Below are 26,225 nucleotides of genomic sequence, written 5' to 3'. Positions count from 1 at the left end.
CCTTTAACCTTTCGCCAACCTCAGACACACAAGTGCTGTTTTGTTTCAATTCCCATTATCCCCAGTCCATCTAGTGGGTAATCAAAAGTGATGGATGTTGTTGTTCAATAACATCTGGGGATCCAAACAGTGTAAAATCTAAAGAGTACTGACCAGCAGAATATATATATATATATATATATATATATAGAGTTGGCCCTCTGCATCCATGGATTCTCTATCCATGGATTCACCAATCCTTTGGAGGCAACCATAAGGCTGATGTGTCCTTAAATGGAAATGGGTTTTACACTCCTGATCTCAGACTAACATTTCCTCCTATTGCAGGCAGGGATAGTTTGATAAGATACAAAGATATTGGGAAACAGCTACTTTGGAACCCAGAACGTGCCTGGCAACATATCTAACATGTTACATTTCTGAAGCAAACACACAAAATGGAGGGGTTAGGTTTGTTACACTAACACAACTCTAGAACGGAATTTGCATATAAGAACGTTTTATTTTTCCCCCTGACAAGTCAGTAGAAAGCAGTGCTCACATTTGGGGTGGTATGGAAGCAATGTTAGAGCTACAGTGAGTCTCATAAGCAAAAGTTCATAGCAATGTTGGTACGATTCTGTCCTGGCAAATGATGCTCCAGCCAAGCAGAAAATATCTCTTCATATCAAGGGTATTGTAGGAATTCAGTTGTCTCGCAAGAGTACCTACAAAAGACTGCGTCTCTAGAATTGCCGTCTGGCTAGTTGCCCTGTCTGGTAAAGTGCCCAGCAGTCGAGTTACATGTACAAAGAAGCCATGGAGAAATCTATGTATTTCAGGGTTGTGCCTTCTCTGAAAGCTACAATCCAAGAAAAATAATCTTTCCAATCTGCCTTTTCATGCTCTCCAGCAAAGTGGAGAATATAATCTCACAGATAAACTACTCTCTCGATAAATAAATACTGCATTTATTTTGGTTGCTTTTCCCTAACAGAATACGGTGTGCCTGAAGATGGAGAGCTGAAAAAAGAACAGCCTTTCTCTCTCAAAAATCAACTGCTAGGTAACACAGTTTTAATGACAACAGTGAATTGTTTCTATTGGTATCCAAAGCAAGTAAAGTTTTCTAGAAGATTTCTTGCACATGCTTAGCAGATTGATACTGATAACTTTTTTGCACAGTATATAAATATACAAAATTCATTCATTTTGAAGGTGTTCACACATTACATTTAGCCAAGTCTGTGTGCATATGTACACTCATTGCCAGTATGTATATTTACTGGGTGATATCCCAGGTGCTCTCTTATGTCAAATATATGACAGTATGACAACATTTATTCTATTTTTGCAATATTCAGGTTCCTTGATGAATGAGCAGTAGGAACCAAGACAGTTTGGTTCTTAGGTTAAATAGATGACCTTTTAAATGTAAATAGCCAGTCACAAAGTACTGTTTTTTAAAATAGGTTTTAGGCCTGATTCATGTTGACAATCTTAGCTATTATACACTTTCTAACTGAATAGAATTTATATGAATGTTGAGATGTTGACTTATCAAATAATTGGCTCGGTAGTTGTACTACTTTAGTTGAGACTGTCAATTCAACCCCTAATATGTTGATTGGGGCCTGCATAAGATTGTGCTTTCTGGGAAAGTTACTACTTTCATCTAAGTACAGTAATAATAAAAATGTGTCTACATGAGGAAAATGCAATTCTTAAACTTTGAAAGTGAACTAAAAAGGAAAACCAAAAACATTTGCTGACAAATTTAAAAGAAAAGCAAGAAGGAAACCATAGAAATGATACACATTGTTATTTATATTTAAAAACCAAAAAAAGAGAGAAATCAGAGCCCAATAAAAGCATTTCATCTCAGGGTTGCTTGCTGGTGCACAGCTCTGGACAGGAGTACAGGGATAAGCCTCAGCCTCCCATGTTCTGTTCTTATCTGGTGCATATGAGGATATTGACTGCAGTTTCCCCCTTCACTCCTCTACTTAATGGCTCAAATAGTATTAATCGGTACTATGAACATCTGAAGCAGTGTAAACATACATCACTATCCCTTTTACAGTAGAGCCTCGCTTATCCAAACTAAACGGGCCAGCAGAAGCTTGGATAAGTGAATATCTTGGATAATAAGGAGGGATTACGGCAAAGCCTGCCGAAGGAGCCAGCGTGCGAGCGGGTGAACCGAGAGGGCTGCAAAGGCCCTCCCCATTCACCCACTCACTGGCTCAGCTCCTTTGTCAGGCCGGGCACTGGTGCTGCCGGCCCCTGCGTGGCGAAGGAGCCGAGCCAGCGAGCGAGTGAACAGGGAGGACCTTTGCAGCCCTCCCCGTTCACCTGCTCGCTCCTTCGGCAGGCCGGGCGCCGGCAGCACCAGCGGCTAGCCTGACGAAAGAGCCAGCAAGCGAACAGGTGAACGGGGAGGGCCTTTGCGGCCCTCCTCCTTCACTCGCCCGCCCTCCGTGGCTCGGCTCCTTCACCATGCCGGGGCCAGCAGCTCCGGTGCCGGCCTGGCAAAGCAGCCAGCCAGCGAGCCCGCCCTCCATCCCTCACTCGGATAGCCCAGACGCCCGGATGAGCGGGGCTTTACTGTACTTGGATTTTGCAGCTGTCATAAGGGTCTACTCTGGTGTGAATATCTTTCTCATAATGCTTAGGATTTCTGCCAAGAAAAAGGGAAATGTAGGAGTACAAGCTGTTAAGTGTAGTAATCTGTAGGAGAAAGGCATTATTTCATGTATTTAGTAGAACAGTCAGTAGGGCACTATAACTTTGGCTGTCTCCATTATACTCTGGCACAGTGCAGGTTGCACTGTGATAAAATGATCCAACTTCATCACAGCAATGGGAGTCCTTCTGTTTCCGGGAATTCCCAAGTTGGACTCTGAGCCTGGAGTTGTCCATTGTCTTAAGAACACTTTTTCAAAATTCCTCACTGTCCACATTGGCTGTCAATGCCAGTGTACTAGGATTTAAGGCAAGCTTTTTCATTTGATTCTAAGGTTATATCTTGTAGCTAGAGGCATTTTGAATGTTTGTACTGAGACAAATTATTCTTTTATTTTTCAAGCTTTGACCTTTAAATGCCCTGATAAACCTGACCAGAAGCCCATAGAGAAGAAACTACCAGGTAAAGTGTAGGAATCTATGTTGCATTTCATTGTCTTTTCATGTCAGAATGATTTCCTTCATATTCAAATAACGATGCTGTTTTTAAGCAGAACAAAACAGTAGCATAAAAATATGGATTTTAAAAAACATAATTATTTTAAATAAAAGCACATTAATCATGCAATTATATGTGTTTTTGACATATCCTGCACACTACTTTAAATAGTATTGGTGAGTATTTGCCATGAAGGACAAATATTCCCTTTGGAGTCTGTACAGGACAATCCCTGCTTTGAGATCTTGTTGCAGGATTTTGTGTTGTTTAGTCAATAATAATCTTTATTTATAGCCCACCCTATCTCCTCAAGGGGACTCAGGGCGACTTACAACAACATAAAGTCAATAAACCTATCTGAGGTAAACCATTTGTTAGACACTTGCATGTGATTGAATATTTTTTCTTGAAGCACTTTACTCATGTAAAGTTGGAATGCTGGGAAAAAGGCTTTTGGATGTCTCTCCAACTTGCTAACACCTCTGTCAAGAGATCAATGTAGTCGAAGTGGTACTAAATTGGTAACTCAGAATAATAGGTATTTGGCTCTCCATTTTGTTGAAACTCAACCACATCCTGCACAAGTTTATAGTCCTCCTCAAGGACTCAGGCAGATGAGTTAGTTGGCCTTTCTTCCATTGGCTTCTCTGCCTGTCACTCTGTTCTCTCCTCTTATCTCCTGTTTGTCAGACTGAAGGGACATGCCTTTTGTCTGAGCACATGGCAAGCCCCTGAGTCCTCCATTTTGTTCTTCTCTTGTAAGCATGGAGAAAGACAAGGTGTCTCCACTGAGTTAGAAAAGTAAATCAAGGCCAAGCTATCTATCTAAGAATGTAGTTCTTTCAATGAAGTCTTTTATAACTTTTAATGCTTGACTCTGCTCCTGTATTGCTGCAGCTCATTTGCTCTGCTGCTATGCTCAAGAAACTTCTCAATTGCTGCTACTACTGTTGTTGCTGCTTTACATTTTGAATGCTTTTTCCTTTTTGAAATTACCCCAACACATTTTCAACGTTCATTTCTACTGGTGCGGAAGGAGCTGCTAAATCCATTCCTATCTTACCACACATACGCGATCATTTGTGACATCCAAAGGCAGGGGAGGCTCATCTGTTCTAGATGTATTCTGCAGATGTAAAACCCATAATTTTCCATTGAAGTTTCTGGTGAAAAAGCTGTCTCCATCCTGGTTCACTATTACATTAATACAACATATAATCCACAAAATCACACATCTTAAAGAATATAAATGTTTTGAAAAGTATTTATTCTAAAATAAAAATCACATTTGTCACAAGTTGCATAAAATGATACAGCTTTTTTGAAAAGTTAATAGAAAAATATTTTTCTACGTACACTTTGTGACAATAGAGGAGTAACTCACTATTGCTGTGCCTTTAGATAAAGCTTTAAATGAAACAGAGGGGAAATTACCCAGAATAACTATCTTGTATTGTTCAAATTTAGAATAATGTTCTCCTTCAAATCTACAAAAATACACCTTCATGTTCATATGTATTGGTTCATAATATAAGTGCATAAAGCTAGTGGTACTCTGGAGCTATTTAGCATATGCAAGTTTGGAGCCTCATGATATGAAGTCCCAGAATGACATTCATTTTCTGCAAAAGGAGGGGCGTTATTTATATACTGTCAGAATACAAAACAGCAAACTCAATAAACTATGTCTTGAAGGTCACTTAGGTCAGTCAGTCTGTTATATTCCTAAAATGTAAATCTCCAATTTGGTTTATAGGTGGTTACTTCATACATTAATACCTTAATGACGCATTGAGATAATACTAGCAGTTGCATCTTCAGCTGAATGAACTCAATCCAGACAAATCTACTTTGACATCAGTGTTTGGTGGAATTTAATATGTAATAAAAATGCTCAGATGGTAACTGGAATTAAACTTTTTTTCCCCTGTACAGATTCTATGACTGTTCAGAAGGTCAAAGGATTACTGTATCGGCTACTTAAAATCCCAGGTTCAAAACTGAAACTATCCTATGAAAGTTCTAAAGTAAGCTCAAACACAATAATGCAGTCTTTTATAGGTTCATACTTAATTCAGAGTAATAAAGCATATCGCACTCTTAAAAGTCAATATTGTACTCTAACTCTATTGAATAAATTGGTTTCTTCAAAGGACAATGTTTGTACCATAATTTGGGATACTATTTAGTTTCCTTTGAATAGTGGTGGCTTGATTCTAATATGTATTTTCTTTCTAAAAGTATAGAAGACTGAAATGTGTAGCTCTAATGCCTGTCTAAATCTTTTCTTATCCTAGATGAAAGGCAAAGAATTTGAACTGGACAATGACCTAAAGCCTTTGCAGTTTTACTCTATTGAAAATGAAGATTGCATCCTAGTACGATGGTAACAGCTTCAATGCTTTTTTATATAGAGTAGTTGTATGTTGCTAGCAGAACCTCTCTCATTAAGTTTTAAAGATTATTTGGAAGAACTTTGGAAAAAGATGGAAAGCTATTTATCTGGCAAATCATTAGAATCTGCACTTTCTGTTAATAAATGTTCTCTTTAAAAATAGTGCTTTGCCTCTTTTTTGAGAAGGGGGAACTTTAACCATGGCTGGATCTACATTGCCACAGAATCCAGTTTCAGAATGCAGATTAACTGCATGAACTGAATTATATGGCGATGTAGATCCAGCCCAAATTAATTGGAGTAAATTTAATCCATGGTTTGTGCTACACTGCTAACTTGTGTCAGGGAAACTCTTAACAAACTGTTCTATTTCCCATTATACAGAAAATCACAACAAAAATCTACATAATTAAAAGCTGAGGTATTCTCATTGCCCACCCACCCCAGTGGCACACGACTACCAGGCATAACATTGATTCAGGAAGATAAAAATGCTTATTATTTAGCATTCTGCATGCCTTCTACTCCATGGAGAAAGGACATGCAGTTTGTTGCATTCAACACTTTTGTTTACAGCCAGTCATATACTCTTGCCTCGTGGTGGAAATACTGGTGTAGTACTTCCTGCTCCTCTCCTTACATCATTTGAAACACAGACTTACATTAAGTTTCTGCTTCTGACAGTAAAGTAACTTTTGATTCCACAAGACTAAGCAGTCTTCACATAATGGAGATCTGCCTTAGCCAACAAATCTTGCTCACAAGTCCTCATTATTACATTTTGTAACAGTAACTTCAAGTCCTCAAAATGTGATCTCATACATTTTGTGTATAAAAAATTATCACCTTGTGTAATTTGCTAAGGAATGAAATTTCATATTTGGCCTTGTAAAACTACTGCAGAATGCATTCAAAATGGAAAGTATGCCTTTTACTAAAAATAAGGGGGGGGAAGGAATGTGCAAAACACTGCTCTAAGGGGCCATTTTACACAAGACAAATTGCCTACATGAAAGTCTTCTGTGAAGACTGTTACAGTCCCATGTGTAGTTAAGTGTCCCTTTTCATGGCACATAACAGAGGGTTTGGAGCATACACAATCACTAGTGTATACTCTTGTCCCACAAGCTGCAAGGGGAAATGTGGAAATTCTTTTGTAAAAAGCTGTTTTTGAAGCATTCCCTTCTCTTCAAATGTGTAACTGAAAGCTCCAGTTACCCATAATGTTTGGTTGTTGTGAGGGGGAACCAACAAGCCTTCACCTTTCTTCACATTTGCAGGGATCTCCACAACGTTCCTTTATTATCCAGAGTTCTGTAAGTTCTTCTGGGGAATACTGAGGAGATGATAGCATACCACTCTCGCATGTCTTCTCACACAACCAGAGATTGTCCTGTTTAAAATATTGAGTGTTAAAAACAGAAACAGATGCTGCAAACACTGATAAGAGATCATAGCTTAGTACAGTAGAGTCTCACTTATCCAAGCTAAACGGACCGGCAGAAGCTTGGATAAGCGAATATCTTGGATAATAAGGAGGGATTAAGGAAAAGCCTATTAAACATCAAATTAGGTTATGATTGTACAAATTAAGCATCAAAACATCATGTTATACAACAAATTTGACAGAAAAAGAAGTTCAATACGCAGTCATGTTATGTTGTAATTACTGTATTTACGAATTTAGCACCAAAATATCATGATATATTGAAAACATTGACTACAAAAATGGCTTGGATTATCCAGAGGCTTGGATAAGTGAGGCTTGGATTAGTGAGACTCTACTGTAATACAAAATATCAAAATAAAGTTTCACAGAGTGTTCTCTTATAATACTTGGTTTTAAGCGCAAGTGTTACCTAAACTCGTATTTACAATGGATTTCATTTACACTGACAAACATGGACCAAGTTTAGAACTGAGTAATGTAACTGATTTTAAGGTACACAAAAATGTATTACTTAAAACTGGGGTTTCATCCCATTCTCATCAACTAAATTGGCTATGTGAAATTAAAGTCTGAGGCTTTCTTACACAGATGGGGTTTGGAATCTTTGTAAGCATCATTGCAAAACATTAAACAGCAGTCTTATGTTTAAGAAAATGTCAATTTTATTAGTGAGTTTGATGCTTTTGTTCTAGAATGTCAGTTTGAGCCTGGGAAGAGGTATGAAGGCTGATAATGAATGGTGAGGAGAAACCTTGTTGCTGGTGTTCAAAGCATTTGCAATTTATGGGGTCCTTAAGGCTAAACTGACTCAAGAGAGGGGACTGTCTTCATGCATGCTAAAATTGATTTTCTTTATTTGCTTCGAGACTATACTCCTTGTGAGTATAGTCCAGTGTAAATGAAATCCCATTGTCCTCACTGTGGGTGCACACATAATGGAGAAGAAACCTGCTGATCATCACTAGTCAAAAGTCTGAAATGCCTCTTTGGTGTATGCCAAATGCAGCATCACTTACCACAAAGAAAACTTATATCACAACAGTAATGCATGTCAGTGTTAGGCACCAAACAAAAGTGTTGGATGAGCCTGGCACTATACCCATAGTACAAATTATAACATAACAATATGTAACCGTCTGTGATGCTCACGGAAGGACACACAGACATTCCTACTGGGTGCCTCAATTCCTTGGGATACCCTAGTTATGCAAGTGTAGCACTGTGCTATTTGTGCACCCAACAGGATGTTGGCTTATATAGCCAAGTTGGAGAGTGCCTCTGAAAACAAACCTTGGACAGCTAATAATTTGAAGGAAGACTTATGACTCTGAAAAACATCTTCAGTTTGGACAAAGAGATCTGTTCCCAAACTGCAGAGCAAACTATACCAGGATAATCAACTATGCCTAAACAATGAAATCCCTAAGAAGCACTGATTTCCCCAACACACACTTCTTTACACTATAATCATATACTCATTACATAAAAATCCCATTAGTTTACACCCCAAGCAGATGTTACCAGGACTGCTGTCCAAAGGCATCAGACAATCCTATGCAAACATACCTGATACCGTTTTGGCCCAATGGCTGCCATCCAAATACCCATACTCACATCTTCACCCTTAATGTGCAATTTAAGACAAAACAAAAACAAGGAAAGCATTACTTTCAAAAATCAGTAACACCCAAAATATTTTTTATTGGATCAATCAAAATCATGCAAGCTTTTGAAATTCCGCTGGCTTCTTTGGGGAAAATCATACAAGAGAAAGGTCACAGACCTACATTTTTTCAAGATGTTATTTTAGTTGCTGCCAGTTAAGATGGTCTGAAAGAATATTTGTAGGCATAGGCCATGCCTTCCTCTGGCCATCTGCCTTCTGAGATGCAAGGAGTCATTAAATCCACTCAATTAAATTTAAACTCCGTTATCAGAATCAGTTGCCTTGCTAACACATTCAGTGAATTAAGAATATCGTTTTTATGGCATTCCTGATGTTTTCTCTAAGCAATTAGAAGCACAGTTGGAGAACTTGACCACTTCCATATAATTTGAAAGCTCAAAACAGTGTAGATTTTTGGAGCTTTTGCCTGCAATTCAAAATTAGATGGTATAAACACTTCTGTCAAAGCTGGACAACTTCTGGAGGTCGATTGATCATTTTTGCCCTCCCTGGGAAAGTCAAAAGCAGAACCCCCTTCTCAGACATTGAACAACTTGTTTCTGAATTCTCCCAAAAGGTTTCTGCAACTCCCAAAGCCTTGAAATGATACAATTTTGCTTCTCCCCAAGCACATGGAATGCTAGATCTATTTATATGTAAGTTATTCTTTAAGTTATGGATAAGCAAAGTTCACCTTAACAAAATGTTGTTGGATTATAACTATCAACATTCCCTCACCTGCTGTGATGGCTAGGCTCATGGGAATTGCAATGTGACAAATGGGGGTCTGAAGCAGACATCCCATTTCCTTCTATCCATTTCCTTCCTTCCCACCAAATACCTACCTGATATATCTTTAGTCTATCTGAGTTGCTTGCAAGCCATTCTACAATGTCTTTGGAAATAACATAACCAGACCCACACGCAAAGGCCGGATAAGCGGGACTTGGGTACTCCAGCTCTTGCCATTTCCCAGTCCGGTCGACTGCCCAATTTAGTCTGAAACTTAAGACCAAACCAATCAAGTTCTTTTCATAGGATATTAGCAAACAATTCTTTGGCTCATCTGTACAATTTAAGACTGCTATACATAACCTCTGCAAGATAGCCTAGAGTGGAACAGCACTGCAGGATTCAAGAAGGCGGGCCTTTCACCTGTATTATTTACAACAGAAATTATTTATCTCAAAGTTACTTGCCAATATCTTTTTCCTTTCTATTTTTGCACAAATGATGGAATAGCTTATTAACTCAATTAAGATATATATCTAATAAAACATTAAAATAAATGTCCAGAATATGAACAATAAAATATAAAATAAGTTTATTTTCAAATTAAATAATGTCTTTTATTAATATTTATGTTGCCAGTGTATATGGCACCTGGCATATTGTTAAAAAGAAAGGATACTCACTTTCCCCACCAAGTATTTGGTCTGCCCAAGTTTTTAAGCTTTATTCTGTTGAACACTGCCTCCAAATCAATGTAGCAGTCATCATCTGTCTTCAGTAATACATCAAAACTTGCTGCTTCAACTGTCCTGAAAACAAATGGGAGGAAATGATAATGTTCTATAAAAGCATCCCCTGAAATATGCAGTATGACCACTGTATCTACAGTGGATACAATCCAACACCACCCATAACTACCTGAAACTGTGGGTAATAGCGAACCCTATATTTTTATTATACTTGGGCCAGAAGCATACAATAAAGTTGCACTGGAGAATCTACAGAGGTCCACAAACACTTCCATGGAGGAAATATTTCTGGAGCATAAGTAGAATTGTGGATATTGAATCTGTTGGTAAGGTCCTGTATAAAAGTTGTTGTCCCCATGTGAGCCGCCCCAAGTCCCTTTGGGGAAATGGGGATGGGATACAAAAATAAAATTGTTGTTTTGTTGTTGTTGTTGTAGAGTCTACACTGAAAAAAAGGCCAAGACAGTGACGCTTAATATTTTTGTGGCTGGGGTTCTATACACCAAATAATGGCTTAGATGAAGGAATATTAGTCCATTTAGTTTTCCTGTTCTTTGGGCGCCATGGCACAACAAATCATATTATCTGGAATTCCGTTTTGTCACTATTTTTCATGTTCTTTTTCTAGAATCATAGAATCATAGAGTTGGAAGAGACCTCATGGCCCATCCACTCCAACCCCCTGCCAAGAAGCAGGAAACTGCATTCAAAGCACCCCCGACAGATGGCCATCCAGGCTCTGCTCAAAAGCCTCCAAAGGAGGAGCCTCCACCACACACCGTGGCAGAGTTCAACTGCCGAACAGTTCTTCCTAACGTTCAGGTGGAATCTCCTTTCCTGTAATTTAAAGCCATTGTTCCGCGTCCTTGTCTCCAGGGCAGCAGAAAACAAGCTTACTCCCTCCACCCTGAGTTCCCCTCACATACTAATAAATTGTCATCATGACTCCTCTCAGCCTTCTCTTCTGCAGGCTAAACATGCCCAGCTCTTTCAGCCGCTCCTCGAAGGGACTTGTTCTCCAGATCCTTAATCATTTTAGTCGCCCTCCTCTAGACACCTTCCAGCTTGTCAACATTTCCTTTCAATTGCGGTGCCCAGAATTGGACACAGTATTCCAGGTGTGGTCTGACCAAAGCAGAATAGAGGGGCAGCATGGATCTAGACACTATACTCCTATTTATGCAAGCCAAAATCCCATTGGCTTTTTTAGCGGTGGCATCACATTGTTGGCTCATGTTTAACTTGTTCACGAGCACTCCAAGATCTTTTTCACACGTACTGCTGTCGGGCCAGGCGTCCTCCATTCTGTATCTTTGTATTTCATTTTTTCTGCCTAAGTGGAGTATCTCGCATTTGTCCCTGTTGAACTTCATTTTGTTAGTTTCAGCCCATCTCTCTAATATGTTAAGATTGCTTTGAATTCTGCTCCTGTCTTATGGAGTATTAGCTGTCCTGCCCAATTTGGTGTTATCTGCAAGCTTGATAATCATGTCTTCTAACACTTCATCTAAGTCATTAATAAAGATCTTGGACAGAACCGGGCCCAGGACTGAACCCTGCGGCACTCCACTCGTCACTTCTTTCCAGGATGAAGAGGAAGCATTGGTGAGCACCCTTTGGGTTTGTTCATTTAGCCAATTACGGATCCACCTAACTGTAGTTTTGCCTAGCCCACATTTGACTAGCTTGTTTGCCTGAAGGTCATGAGGGACCTTGTCAAAGGCCTTACCGAAATCTAGATACACTACATCCACAGCATTCCCTGCATCTACCCAATTTGTAGCTCTATCGAAAAAAGAGATCAGATTAGTTTGGCATGACTTGTTTTTGATAAATCTGTGTTGACTATTAGCGATGGTCGCATTCCTTTCTAAGTGTTTGCAGACCACTTCCTTAATGATCTTTTCCAGAATCTTGCCTGGTATTGACGTTATGCTCACTGGACAGTAATTGTTAGGGATGTCCTTTTTTCCTTCATGAAGAGAGGGACCACATTTGCCCTCCTCCAATCTGCTGAGACTTCTCCCATTCTCCAAGAACTCTCAAAGATGAAAACTCCAAGAACTCTCAAACCTGGCAGGTTCCTTCCTATCTTAATCAATGACTTGGTCATCTATTTTTTATATTGGAAAAAAGTATGCTTCAGTTGTATTTAATTCTCAGCAAGACACAACAACGCAATATTCCATCTTACCCTGTGAAGGAGAAGGTAAGAGTCTTCTGTAAATAGCCCAAAAGGTAACCACAAATTATGCAAAGTGACACAAATGGCAGCTGCAACAGTGTGGCTGCCACCTTTCAGGCTCTGGGATATGCCCTTCCCTCTAATATCATTAAGGAAGAACTCTAAAAACTATTTTCACTCATCCTGAAAGTATAGATGGAAGAGCAAGAGAGAAAGGCACTGCTCTTTGTGGACTAAATAGAAACTTACCATCGATAAAAATTCAGTAATTTGGCTGGAACATTTCTGTAGGTATCAACAACATCAACAAAAACAATATCATCGTAAGTGTTGCTTTCTTCCTTCAGTAAGGCATCTTCCTCTTCAAGTTTGTTTATATATTGTACAAATCTCTCTGGACGACTCTGCAGGCTTTGCAAAAGCACCTCTCCTTCTGAAAGGAAGAGAGAAGCCAGAAAATTGAGGAAATTGTAACACGCAGTCCTTTTTCACCAACATATAACTATTTCAAGACATCTGGCATCCTTAGCATATGTAAAACCCAAGATATTCTAGGCTGCACAGCACAAATGACTGGGTGATTCTGAGAACTGTAATCCAGCACATCTGGAAGGGGCCCAATAGGGAAACTTTCCTGTGATTTGCATATTAATTGCATTAACAAATAATTTGTTCAGGAAGGTGGTGTATCTTCAGAGGGATATACAGTAAGTGAAAGCAAGTGCACAATCTGATTGTATTTAATCTGCCTATGTACTGTAGCTGGCATTGTTTTATATCTTGAGCCTTTTAAAGTAATTGATATTGCTATTTATTGCATTAAATTGCTTCTATTGTCTCTGAGTTCTCTGGATATAAGCCAAGATAGAAAGTTGGAGATAAACAAAGAAATAAGGCAATAGTCAAATCTGGTCACATTGGAAATTCATCACAAAATGCAATAATATGTAAGTGGACATCTAGAGTCATGGGCTTTCCCATATAATAGCTGTTAAAAGTGCACCTACCAAGTATTGATTCCAGGGATGAATATTTTTGGAACCAAAAAGTGGTAGTTTGCTTTTTGTTTACTTAACTCTTCTGTAGCACATATAGATCAGCAAAAAAAAAAAAGTTGACTTAATTGACATTGCTACCATTTAAAGTACACAAATGCTTATTGCCTGTTTATTGAACACAATAAACAGGCAACACACATACATTATACTTCAAATGGTAACAATATCAAGCCTGGGGGAGAAGAGCGGTATATAAATTAAATAAATAAATAAAATTTCATTTGCAGGTGGGGGACTCCTGCCTTAGATGCTTTAGATTACAACTCCCATGATACTTTATTATTAAGCATCCTTGTATGCAGGTATTATTGGACACACTAGGATCTGTAGCCAAAAAGATCTGATGGGTCAAATCCTTACCCATGATTTAAGGACTTGCTACAGTACAATACTAGAATAGGCATGGGCAATAGGCTTGGGCGCGGATCAGTTTGACCGAAAGTTATTTTTAATATTCAAAGGTCCATTTCATGTAATCTCCCCAAAAACAGAATGAGGAGGAGGGAACTGAAAAGCTTGGCAAAATGGATCAAGAGAGCCAGATTTATTGGCTCCTGGATAGAATTGAGTTAAGTATGCATTATACCTGAGGCAAGAGTCTGCTGCAGGCAGAGCCGGCCCTAGGTATTCTTCAAGTGTAGGCAAACAGAATTTTGGCGCCCCCCCCCCCCCCAAACTAATCACTGAAAAATAAAAGTGTTGGATAAGCGAAAATGTTTGATAATAAGGAGGGATTAAGGAAAAGCCTATTAAACATCAAATTACATTAAGATTTTACAAATTAAGCACTAAAACATCATGTTTTGCAACAAATCGATAGAAAAAGCAGTTCAATACCTTGCGGAGGCAGGCCGCAGGAGACAGGAGTTGCCTCGATGGCGCCCACAACAAGATGGCACCACAGGCAACTGCCTAGTTGGCCTGGTGGTTGAACCACCTCTGGCTGCAGGGCTCCTGGAGAAGATCCTGCAACGTCTTTTCTCCCTCCCCGGCAGCAGAAAAGTTCCCTAGGCTCCTCCCCGAGAAAGGGCTGGGAGCTCGTTTTCCCAGCAGAACTAGCATGGGGCAGGAATTGAAAAGTCTCTTAAGTTCCTCTTAGAGCATGATGGGAGTTGAAGTTCCTCTTTCTATTTCTCAGCCAATAAAAGGCATGGTTGTATCCATGCTCTGATTGGCTGAGAATGGACACAGCCAGCAACAATTCCCAAAACCCTCTCTTGTAGTTTGTCTTATTTAAAAAAATGCTATAGTAAAACCTTAAAATGATTCTAAAATATCAGTAAATTGGTGAATTGTTCTGAAACTTGGCAGGCCTGCAGTTGTAAATGGGGTCTAAAACTGCGGTAGGTTTCATGGGGATAGGCCTTAAAATGACAGGATTGAGCTTTCAAAATTCCCCATTGTAGTCAATGGGCTGAAACTTTGCTCAATGAAAACAACATTCCTCCCGATTTGAGTAACTTCCCATTAAACAGAATGAGGGGTCAGCCACAAATTGACCCCAAAATGGCATGCCTTTTTGCACAACATTGTGGTCCAGCCATGATCCCCATGACTGCATTCCCTGATCTCCTTCCTGCTGTTACTACTAAAATACATTAACCCAGAAAAAGAATTATTTTAAAACAAGGGTCATCTTCAAAGCAATGTGTATTCTGTTTTCATTGGATGTAAATTTCTGTCAAAGTTGATCACTTTTGCATTACAAGAAAAATCTTAACAACCAGTCTTTATATACTTACCTTGAATTGTGTAAATAAAGCCTCCTGCGATTCCCTCCACACCTTGTGTAAATTCATGAGGCAAGGATCCTTCCCCTGCCTATGGCACAGAGATTAAAAAGACTGGAATCATATACACTTTTACTACAATCATCTCTTCTCAAAAAGGTTCAGATTTTTGGAAAGTAATTACGTAGTCCCAACATTTTTTGCAAGCTTGGAATTTGCCATGCCTAAAAGTTTATCAAAACACTGTTTTGTTATAGTTATTGCATGCTGGAATAAAAGACCAACCGTAATAATTCTGAAGACACCTCCACCATCATTCACCATCACTTTATGAAGATTTCTAGAAACAAGGCCTTGTAGATCCTGACTCTCCCATACAATCGTACCTTCAAAACTCTGTCAAAACAAGCAACACTTACTGTGAACAAAATATTTGCATTTACATACACTAAACAAATGTTTTTGTCAAATCATTCAAGACTCCCTTGGCAATAAAAAAAATTCAAGCATATATCTAAGCTAACATCTGCACAACATATTAATATTACAGTTAGAGTACAGTATTAGAGAACCAGAAACTAGTCAAATTTAGTTTCAGACCATTTAATGTTTTTAGTCTAACTTTTGATCACTGCCAGTTGAATTGTTTGATGTGATTCCACACCTGGCTTTTTTTAATATAGATACTCTTGGGGGAGAAACCAAACCCTAATAACTCAAACTCAAACCCTAATTACACACAAAGAAATACTGAATGCTAGGATTCTTTTACATGGCATAGATATTGTTATGGTTGAGCCTTATGGCTCCAATTCTGGGAGACGTGGTCGTAAGACTCCTCGAGAGTCAGACTCTCTTGAGGAGCGAGAGAGGAAACGGCTGCGGGACTTATTTGCAGAACCAACAGACGAAGATTCCTTTGAGGGTTTTACCGAGGGAATGGAGGAAGAGGTGGTTAGCTCAGAGGAGGATGACATGGAATGGACTCGTGTGAGGGAGGATTTGGGTGTTCCTGGTAATGATAGCATGGGAAGCGACTGGCGGGTTGCAGGATCGGACCCGTGGACGAGTTGGAGGGATGGAACGGGATCCACAGCTGGGGATGCTGTGGGGCGTAGTCAAAGATGTTTTAGCTCTGATGAGGATGATGATGATGAGGCACCTGGAATTAGGGGAGCAGCTGATAGCGATGAGGAGTTGTAAACTGGCATAAAATGGGGTTTTGAATCCAGGGCTAATCTGGACGAACGCTTGGGCTCTTGTTGGGAATTTCCTGAAGACGGGTGTGTTTCGTTTGCTGAATACATAAGTTACCAAGGACATTGGGCATAGACGGCGGGAGGAACTGTGTGGGCTTTTGTTGTGCAACCTGTGTTTAATCTTATTAGCTTGGACCTCCGTCGTCTTCTTGACGGACATTATTTACCTACTCTGGATTGACGCTGGACTGACTGACTGACTACGACCTTGGACTACCCTTTCTGTGGCTATCGGTGGAATTCGTGGAACCTTAGACGCCTGCACCTGGCTATCGACCTCGGACTGGATTGGGACCTCGCTAACCGCTGCAACCCTGATTGATGTGTTTGGACCCGGAGTTCGCCCGCTGCACGGAGGAGTAACAACTTAGTTACTCAACCTCAGCTGCTGAGTAGCAGAGAGGAATCTGCTGCCAGTATTTATGTTTTATTGAATCTTTGTTTACCAGCTTTTGTTTGTTTAAAGTGCCAGGCTGAAGTAAGCATTTTTGGTTTAACCCGGATTAAACTCCTGTTTAATCCGGTTTATCTTTTGAACCGTTTTTGAGTGACTTTTCATTTTGAAGGCGAGTGTTTGCCTAGCCCTTTGTTTTTTACGAGCGTCTTTTGGTTCTGTATCTTTAATAAACTGTGTTGAATCTTATCTGGTGGCGTTCTGTCTGTGACAGATATAGAAGGCTGGGACCCAGTATTCTCAGATGTAATTACAATGATAAAGCTCTACTATCAGAACTATATTTGAATATTCCAGTTTAAAAAAACCCACGTTTTTCACTGGCAAAACCCCAATCAAAGGGATTCCAAGATTCTGCAGATCAAAAAACAGGATTTTCTGGATTTAGTGTCATTTATGAGCACTGTGGCAACTGCTTGGCCTGGTAAGGTACCAGGTTTGCTGCCATGTGATGTTGAAATAAGCTGTGTTCTGCCTGCAATCTCCCTTCCACTTTTCTAAGACCCACAAAACACAAATACACTTATTTTATATGTGATCATACAAACATATGTACTAGATTTTGATCTAAAAACAGTTCTCCTCCTCCAGCTCAGCTACTCTCTATATTACACAGGCATAAGATTGCAGCTTCATTAAGTGTGTTAATTTGATCTTGTAGCTATGACTATGGAAATCTTTCATTACTGGTAATCCCAAGTATTAAGGAATATGCACTTCCCCAATAAAGAGTATGGAGAAAAATAAAATGGAAGGCTGCAACTCCAACTATCCTCCACATACAAACAATGCACGACACATTGATTAGTTAGTTGTTAAAGGTGGTGACTAATCTTCATTAAATATGCAAAGCCACCCACCCAGTCCTTCAAGCCAACTGCTACTTATGCTTACCCAGAGAACAGATGTCCTCCCTTCATTTCAGCTAAGTGAGAGCTCAACTGCCCTTCCCTGTATCCCTGAGTGGAGTTTGAAAACTCAATCCTATCCATTAAATTGTGTTGCAGTAAAACAAATTACAACACAAAAAATTCTGTGACACACTAAAGATCAACAAATTTATTATTAAATTAGCCTTTGTGAACTTTATTCCATACTATTAGGTGCAGGGAGTGCTAGTCCCAATCTGAAGTACAGTCCACACTCCACTTTTGTTAGGCTGGGGACCCTCACAAAAATGGAAAAATTGTGAAATTAAAAAAAAACCACATTTTTTACTTGAGAGAAACACCTCTCTAAGTACCTCTAGGTCAGGGGTCCCCAAACTAAGGCTCATGGGCCAGATGCGGCCCTCCAAGATCATTTGCCTGGCCCCTGTCTTAAACTTTAGACTTGGGGTTGACCTAAGTCTGAAACAACTTGAAGGCACACAACAAGAACGATACTAATTTTGGCCTATTTCATCATAGTCCAGTCCCTCAATAGTCTGAGGGGCCGGGAACCGGCCCTCCACTTAAAAAGTTTGAGGATACCTGCTCTAGGTCTTCCAGCATAACTCTACCGTCAATGTTCAGCAAAAGTTGACCATGGAGTCACACAAAAGAACCTACAAATGCTTAGAAAAATATTGTTTTTGAATCCCGAGGTCTTTCAACACTACTCAGTGGTGGAAACTGACCACAGTCACACTGAAGGAACCTAGAGATTCCTCGAGAGAACATATTAATCAAATCTGCAAATAATCAAAACTGCAAAAATGAAATTCTCAATGTGTGTGCGCACGCATGCATATGTGTTTTAGAGGTGAGAAGGGAACTATAAGTTAATAAAGGAACCACCTGCAAGACATGCAGATATTATGGAGCTAGTGTGGCATAGCGGTCTGAGTGTAGGACTAGGACACTTCAGGACCAGGGTTCAATTTCCCTACTTGGCCATGAAAACCCACTGGGTGAGAGTTACACCCTCACATAGAACAACAGCAGCTGCAGATACTATCAATTCAATTAGGGGTTAAATATAAGTTTTAAAAGCACGAGTTGTAACAGCAGTGATATGTAACACAATCAGTGAACCAGTAGTAGGCATGTTTATTCAGAAGTCCCACCATGCTCAATGAGGCTTATTGCCAACATAGTGAGCCAAAGTCTTGGTGAGAAGACTGTTTCCCTTCCTAGTCAGAAGGAAATGCAGGACTGCAAAAATATGAGAACAGCTTGGTGACCAGAAGACCTCCTAGAAATCAAGGCGTAGAGAAACACTTTTTGTTATGCTAGTCTGTTCTGCACAACACTCTTTTACATTCTTCCTCCTCACCTAGCATTCAAATTCCAGTGACAAGAGATTTGTAGGTTTAAAGGAGCAGGCTGCACTGCTGTTTTCAGAGAAACGATCATCTTTGTTTCTAACATCACTTTCAGAGAGTCATGTGTATAGATATCTCAAGTCGCTTTGTAATTTCTTTCTAACACACACGCTACATTTTAAAACAAAAAATATACTGTCTAAAATCTATGTAATGCTACTAGCTGGTGTTCAAAAGTGTACAACTAGGCATAAGGGAAACACTGGGCTCCCAAAAATTCTATTTCCCACCTTCAAACACTCATTCAGGTCTGGAGAAGGGAGAATGATTCATCAAGTAAAACTACATATCTTATCATCTGCCCCTGAGCACTATTCTTCCCTGGCAATGTCCCTTTTAATTCCTTGATCGTGTGCCCTTTTGTTTTCATATTTCGCAATATCTTCAGGAAAAGGGATTTCATACTTGCGAAAGCAGTGTTTTTGTTCTATCCTTTAAAAGTGATGTAACAACTAAAACTGATGTAACAATTGAAATAACCTAATTATTGTATTACAAACTTAAATGTATCTTCCACACAAATCCCAAAACAAATTGCAAATGTTTCATGCAAACAAACTCCCCCTTTCATGTTTGGACAGCTGCTTAGGAAAGTAGGCAGTTGGTGCTCCCCATTTGTACGTTTGCCAGAATGCATCTCACGACGCACCTCTCCCACTCCATTTTGGTAATTTTCCATTTAGCACTTAGTCAACTTATTCGCTGACCCCCACAGAAAAACAGAAATTGGTTCCACTTTGCAATCAAGAAAGGTACCTTCCTTGTCTGGGGGAAATTTGGGAGAGTGCAGATAGAAGTATGCATCTGCCTTTTTTTCTTTGCCTGAAATGATCAAATTACCCACAATGTATAGGATTACTGCTGGTAGGAAATGCAGTTACAACAAAAGCAATTTTCACAGGTGCAGTTATCTCTTGAATGTATTTTCATTTTACTCCGATATTCCTCTGTACTCAAATTTCATTGTACATTCACCCAGTTTAACATTTTTATTGACTACTTAAGATATCCATCGGTCCTCATCTCCCCTACAGTAGTGGGAAAACACACTCAAGTAACAATAAACTGCTGAGTGTCTCAATGATGCTTCTTTGGAAGTCTAACATCATCAGCTCATTTGGTCCCACTGTGTCGCATTGAAAGCTGCCTACTGAGGCGGTACAATTCAAAATATAGTGCCTAGGCTGTTTTAGACTTCCTCCAACTCTTTGTGTTGTTTTATTACTTTGAAAAATTGCACAGCTGGGGATTGGAGCCAGCACAGAAAGCTCCAACATAGAAAATCTATTGCTTCTGTTAATGTAATTATGCAGTCAGTTATATTATTTGATTCTAGTCTTTTCTTTACTTATATGTAAAGTGCAGAGAGGTGAATTTATTTATATACACATTTGTGTATAAGCTTTCACTAACTGAGAAAAGCTTACTTTCCCACCAAGAATTAGAAAACTAGCTTATCAACAACAGTGGGCTGTAAGATGCTCAACAAAAGTCTTAACACTGCTGAAAGAGGAATGGTGGCATACACACAATACAACTTTTTTTGTATATTTAAACGCCCCTTGATTGCAAACCAAGTATCTTTGCATCCATGAAAGCAACTGAAAGATACATTGACACAATAACAAAGTTCTCTTTGAAAAACTCCAACACAATGTTGTCTTATTATCATTTTGATTGTTCTCATTTATAAATGCAACATAACAAAATAAACAAGATTGAATCAAGGATGAAATCAATGCTACTTTGACCTGTTCTCCTACAAAGTCTACCTCTTTATCAATTTACTTTGGGTATACTCTTCCTTATCCTTAATCAGGCTGATGCTTTCAGAAGCAAAAGCAATCTACCCTGAAAGTTAAGTGGCCTGAAGCCATCCCTTTCTCTCTCTTTCGCTCTTCTTAAGAGCATCAAAAAGACAGATGTGCTCCAACCCAGAAGATGGATAAGCTTTGCTGGACAGATGGTGAAGCTTGACTCTTAGCCACCAACAACCAATCCCGTTTGGTCTGTTTATTTTGGAGGTTTGAGGGTTTGTTTTTATTTATTTTTTAGTTTTGGATTTTGTCAAAAAAAGACAGCTGTGTTCCACTCTAAAAATGGATAAGCTTCGCTGAGCAATTGGTCACATTTTCATCACCAACCCACCTCACTTGATCTGTTTACTTTGGTTTCTGTTTTAGTTTCTGTTTATCTTTTGGTTTTAGTTTCTTTACTAATGCATTACAGCCAAGCATTCTCAAAAATAAAATTCTGGTACAGTTACAGTGAATAAAGATCTCCAATGAAAGCCAATAATATTTTTTAAACCAACTGCCTGAAGAAAAGCAATTTGCATTATCTTCTGTAAATAAACACAAATGTGGGAAAGGAATAATTAAAAACCTGATAGGAACTCCCTGCAACTTCACTATCAACTAAGGAGAGGACAAAATGCTCTACTGCTAAAAGGCAGGAAAAAAGAAGCAACTCCAAAGGTATGCTGGACTCATTTTTTTTTTAAATCCAGACTGTATAGATCAGCTTCTCTAGATTTGAAGAAGCCAGCCCACTCTTCTAAACATTAAGACTTCATGAATGTTGCCAGGCCAACTACTGCTCCCCTGCCCTCAGAAAACAACATCAAATTATTTCTCAGATTAACTCGAGTGACTACAAGACTGCTTTAGACATTATGGAAGCAAATGCATTTGCCACAAGACATGTATGTGAAAAAGAAATATAGTATTCTGTTTATGGCAAGTCTGTTGCTCAGCCTATGCATTTGCTGCATATAAACACTGAATTTCTAAAGGAACATTCAAAAATACTTTGCATAAAAATACCTTGTGTGAAGCTACCCTAAATAGATTAACTATGTCATCTATTAAATCTAAGTGCTTTCAAAAGAATGTAAACTATTTTTCAAGTAGGAGTTCCAGGCAATTTACAAAAAGGCTTAAACTATGAAATATGACAACTATTTATTTCTTTCCAGTTTCTCAAAAGAACTCCCATCAAGAGACATATGGACTCCATATTAGATGAAACCAATTAGCAGATTATAAATGCAAGTAATTTATGTATTTAGGTACTACTGAATTAACATGCTGTATGCCTTAATTATACAATGTTCATGTCTATCTTAGTATTCTTCCCTGCCTGCCAAATGCAATCTTCACTTACAGAATATGAACAGATGCTATATCACAGCCATCCATTCAAAACGAATGCCTTTTGTATCCACAATTAGAGATACTTTCTTCTCAACAATGAATAATGAAAATTAAATCCTTGGCACTCTAAGACCCAGATATACGTTTAAATAAGTTTACCTTAAAATAGTTTCATTCATAGTATCAACAAAACCTGTACAAACATAGTAACACACTGGGAGAACATAAGCAGTCATTGTTAAAACACAACCTTTTCAGATGTAATGCTAACATATGGTGTGGCATTACACATACAAAGCTCTAGGTATTAATTGTTTTCCTTTGGTGGGATTGGAAGATAAGAACCTTACTTAACCTGACTGCTTTATCTGCTTCAACCTCTGATCTTCTCACAATCCTAGAAGACCTCTCTTTGTAGCAGCAGCTGATGGTTTCCATGTCAACACTGAATGCCATGCCCAAAACTGGTTTGATGCCTTGGCTAGCTTTGTCTAGGCATATCTTGGTTAACAAAGCATCAGACAGTGTTGTTCCTTTTTACCAAGGCTTTCCTTTTCCTCCTGTGGGTTCCCAGATGTTTTGGCCTTCAACTCCCAAAAAACCTAACAGCTGGTAAACTGGCTGGGATTTCTGGGAGTTGTAGGCCAAAAAACCTGGTGACCCACAGGTTGAGAACTACTGACTTACTACAATGCAGCCTGAGCCCTGCCACATGCACAATGGAGGACCTTCTTATAGCAACACCAGTGACACTAGAAGTGGCCAGCTTCTGATCAAAGGAAATCTAATATAATGCCAAGTTTTTAACTTTGTGGTTTTTCTATACATTATAACTGTATTCCCAATTCGCTTCTGACACAATAAATAAATAAATTTGTGGATTCATATTAATTATCTATACCTTATGTCATAGATAATCATTTGCATCCATAGCTGGTGGTTATAAGGCAAGGGTCCCTATTACTGAAACAATATATCCGGTCCAAATATTGTGTCCCTGTCTGTTATCTTCTTTGAACACATCTCTAATTATTGAAACCTATTTCCATCACTTTTTTTAAAGAAGGGAGAATGTTCTATCTCACTTGTTTTTAGAATAGAACCATGATAAAGATTTGCAATTTTCAAATTTTAAAAAGAAGATTTTTTTCCTGTAGAGTTCTTTACACTTCCTCCTTTGAGCTGAAATTTAAACCATATTTTAAATCTGGAACACAATCAATTCTCAAGCCAGTGCATTATCAGTGCAACACACATTAATCCACAAAATCCTGAAGTATTATCTAATGCTTCCTCTTCCTAAAATCTTTTTTCTCTCTCTCTCTCCCTCTCTCTCTCCCCAAAGCTTGCAAACAATTGTCATGAAAGATTACAATGCCACTTCCCCCATATGTCATTAAGTCATTAAGATCTTAAGAAGATTCTTGTTGCTTACAAAAAGACAGACTTAAAGATTTCTGAGCTGCAAAAAGGAAGCGGATACTAGTTGTTGTGACTGCGCCTTCGGGGATTATGGTTGATGGGGATGGAATTCGAAGAGGAAGAAAAAACCCTCGTGATGAGGGTTCACTGGAGGAGTTGCGCAGGAAGCGACTTAGAGAGCTATATGTGGGATCTTCTGAGGAAGACTCAGATGGGGAGATGGATGCTGAGGAACAGGTGGTGGCTGGGGAAGCCGGCACTGAATGGGCACAGCCACCGGAGATGTCTGGGGATTTGGGGTCTATGGATACTTCTGAACCTGGGGTTTCTGCAGGAGCTGATCCCAATTGGGATGCTTGGAGAAGGGAGGATGGTTCTTTAAGTGTTCATGGGGCTAAGTGTAGGCAGGATGATTGGGACTCCGACGAATTGCTAGGTACTCCAGATCCACGAGCTCTAGCTGTGTGGAGCTCAGACTCTGAGTAGATTTGGGACACCTGGTGTTTGGGTGTGAGTGTTTGGTCACCCAGGAGGAAGGGAAATAAAATGGGAATGTTTGGCCACTGCACTTTGCGTGTGGCAAGGTGTTGCTGAGGCGCCATTGGGATCTCTGTGTTTCCATGAAGACTGGACTTGGACTATGATTTGAATCTGCTGTTATCACCTAGCTTGGCTCTCGCTGTGTCTTATCGTGGACCTGTTCTGGATGACTGCACCCTCTTCAGACCTTGGATCGGAATTTGACCTTGCTACTGCCTTAGCCCTGTGACTGATGACTACTATCGGCTTTTGACTCCTGGCTTGCTCTTTGGACACCGCTGTTATCTCCTGACCTGACCTTGGAATCCCGGACGACGTCTTTTCACCATCCTTTTGGAGCCTTCGGCTTTATCCACATTGTGGAAGCAGTCTACTGCATTCTTAGTTTGTTTGTTTGTTTCCTGACCAATTTGGTGTTTTCTTTTGGGAACTGTTCCTTTGAAAGCTACAGAGCCGGCTGGCAGGGCTTGGACTCAGAAAGTGAAGTTTGCACTAAGTTTGTTTAGCTTTGTTTTTACCTGCTTGTGTTGCTAAATTATATTTTTGTTTGAACTGCTCTTGAAGCACTGATAGTGAAGTGTTTCAAGGTTTTTTCTGTGTTAACATTACTTTTTGGCTTATCTGCTGAATAAACTCTATTTTTGTTCGCTAATTGGCGTCTGATTCTTGACACTAGTGCCTAGCATGTGTAACGTTTAACAATCTTAACACCCTAAATGACAGAAAGTTGCATAAGAATTTTGAACAGATTACCCTATTTACTCGAATCTAATGCTCACCTTTTTTGGCTAAATGATCTTGCCAAAATTAGGGTGTGTATTAGATTCGCATAATAGGGTAATCTTAGTACTGAGCCAAAGCAAAAGGAGAAGCTGCTTTTGGAGCTGCAACTGGAGCTCCTATTTGAGAGAAAGTCATCTCTAATTTGCTATGTTATCCTGGGATTTGTAGTGTGGTGAGGCACCTGCATTCTTTGTCAGAGAAGGCTCAAGACCTTGTCAAACTACAGCCCCCATGATCACATCGCATTGAACCAAGGCAATTAAAGTGGGTTCAGTTCTATAGCACAGATAGATCCAAGGTTTCCTTTTCAATTTCTAAAAGTTTTGGTGTTCTAATATTTTTTTAAAGGAAGGAGTTATAAGCAGGCAGCAACTGTAATGCATGCTTTTTAGGCCAAATTACAACAAGTGCCCTTTTTGCCACTGTGCATGACATTTACCAGCAAATACTTTTTTTGGTTTCAGGATACTAAAAATTGAGGTGCACATTAGAATTCAATGAAGCACATCAAGTAAATACGGTAATAACCGAAAACACCAGTGTTAAGCATCAGCTTTATATATGGCCCATCGTATGTCGTGTACATACCTCAGGTAAAATGAACTGTTCCACAGGTTTGTACCAAAGTCTGTTCACTTGCACTCCACAGCTAGGTGGACTAAAACGAGCACTAAAAAGTGCTTCCTATGGAAAGAAGAAAAAAACGGATTTGCAAGTCAAAAAAAATCATCCACATAGAACATGTGTGCACTCTTAAATGGTTCATAACAGAACCTCTAATCACAGCTGAACTTGCTCCCAAGCCCTATGAGGAGCAGCTTAAAGAGCTGGGCATGTTTAGCCTGTAGAAGAGAAAGCTGAGAGGAGACATGATGAGGGCCATGTATAAATATGTGATGGAAAGTCATAAGAAGGAGAGAGAAAACTTGTTTTCAGCTGCCCTGGAGACTAGGATGCAGAACAACGGCTTTAAACTACAGCAAAGAAGATTCCACCTGAACATTAGGAAAAACTTCCTCGCTGTGAGAGAGAGCTGTTCAGCAGTGGAACTCTCTGCCCCCAAGTATGGGGGAGGCTCCTTCTTTGGAGGCTTTTAAACAGAGGCTGGATGGCCCTTTGACGGGGGTGCTTTGAATGTGATTTTCCAGCTTCTTGGCAGGGGGTTGGACTGGATGGCCC

The 26,225-nt window shown here is 39.5% G+C and overlaps 2 protein-coding genes across 5 annotated transcripts in view; one reads left to right on the top strand and one right to left on the bottom strand.

Moving 5' to 3' along the window:
- The window catches only part of tbce (tubulin folding cofactor E), a 31,383-nt gene extending 25,663 nt beyond the window's left edge, over positions 1 to 5,720 (top strand). The window contains exons 14-17 of one of the 2 annotated variants that reach the window (XM_062975374.1): positions 977 to 1,045; positions 3,068 to 3,127; positions 5,099 to 5,190; positions 5,461 to 5,720. In XM_062975374.1, the coding sequence (XP_062831444.1) occupies positions 977 to 1,045; positions 3,068 to 3,127; positions 5,099 to 5,190; positions 5,461 to 5,553 (314 nt within the window). In that variant the 3' untranslated portion in view covers positions 5,554 to 5,720. Of the gene's footprint in view, positions 1 to 976; positions 1,046 to 3,067; positions 3,128 to 5,098 lie in introns of both variants that reach the window. The other variant, XM_062975365.1, reaches the window with a different exon arrangement.
- Positions 4,410 to 26,225, bottom strand: part of b3galnt2 (beta-1,3-N-acetylgalactosaminyltransferase 2) — a 40,111-nt gene continuing 18,295 nt past the window's right edge. For 2 of the 3 annotated variants that reach the window (XM_008124069.3, XM_008124083.3), the window contains 8 exons: positions 25,635 to 25,730; positions 15,414 to 15,524; positions 15,141 to 15,219; positions 12,590 to 12,773; positions 10,090 to 10,215; positions 9,520 to 9,679; positions 8,575 to 8,631; positions 4,410 to 6,951 (listed from right to left, as the gene is read on the bottom strand). In XM_008124069.3, the coding sequence (XP_008122276.1) occupies positions 6,817 to 6,951; positions 8,575 to 8,631; positions 9,520 to 9,679; positions 10,090 to 10,215; positions 12,590 to 12,773; positions 15,141 to 15,219; positions 15,414 to 15,524; positions 25,635 to 25,730 (948 nt within the window). In that variant the 3' untranslated portion in view covers positions 4,410 to 6,816. The remainder of the gene's footprint in view (positions 6,952 to 8,574; positions 8,632 to 9,519; positions 9,680 to 10,089; positions 10,216 to 12,589; positions 12,774 to 15,140; positions 15,220 to 15,413; positions 15,525 to 25,634; positions 25,731 to 26,225) is intronic. The other variant, XM_008124076.3, reaches the window with a different exon arrangement.

This window comes from Anolis carolinensis, chromosome 1 (genome assembly GCF_035594765.1).
Source record: "Anolis carolinensis isolate JA03-04 chromosome 1, rAnoCar3.1.pri, whole genome shotgun sequence".
Classification (NCBI taxonomy): domain Eukaryota; kingdom Metazoa; phylum Chordata; class Lepidosauria; order Squamata; family Dactyloidae; genus Anolis; species Anolis carolinensis.
Note: the sequence above shows the minus strand (reverse complement) of the source record. Positions and strands in the feature narration are given on the sequence as shown.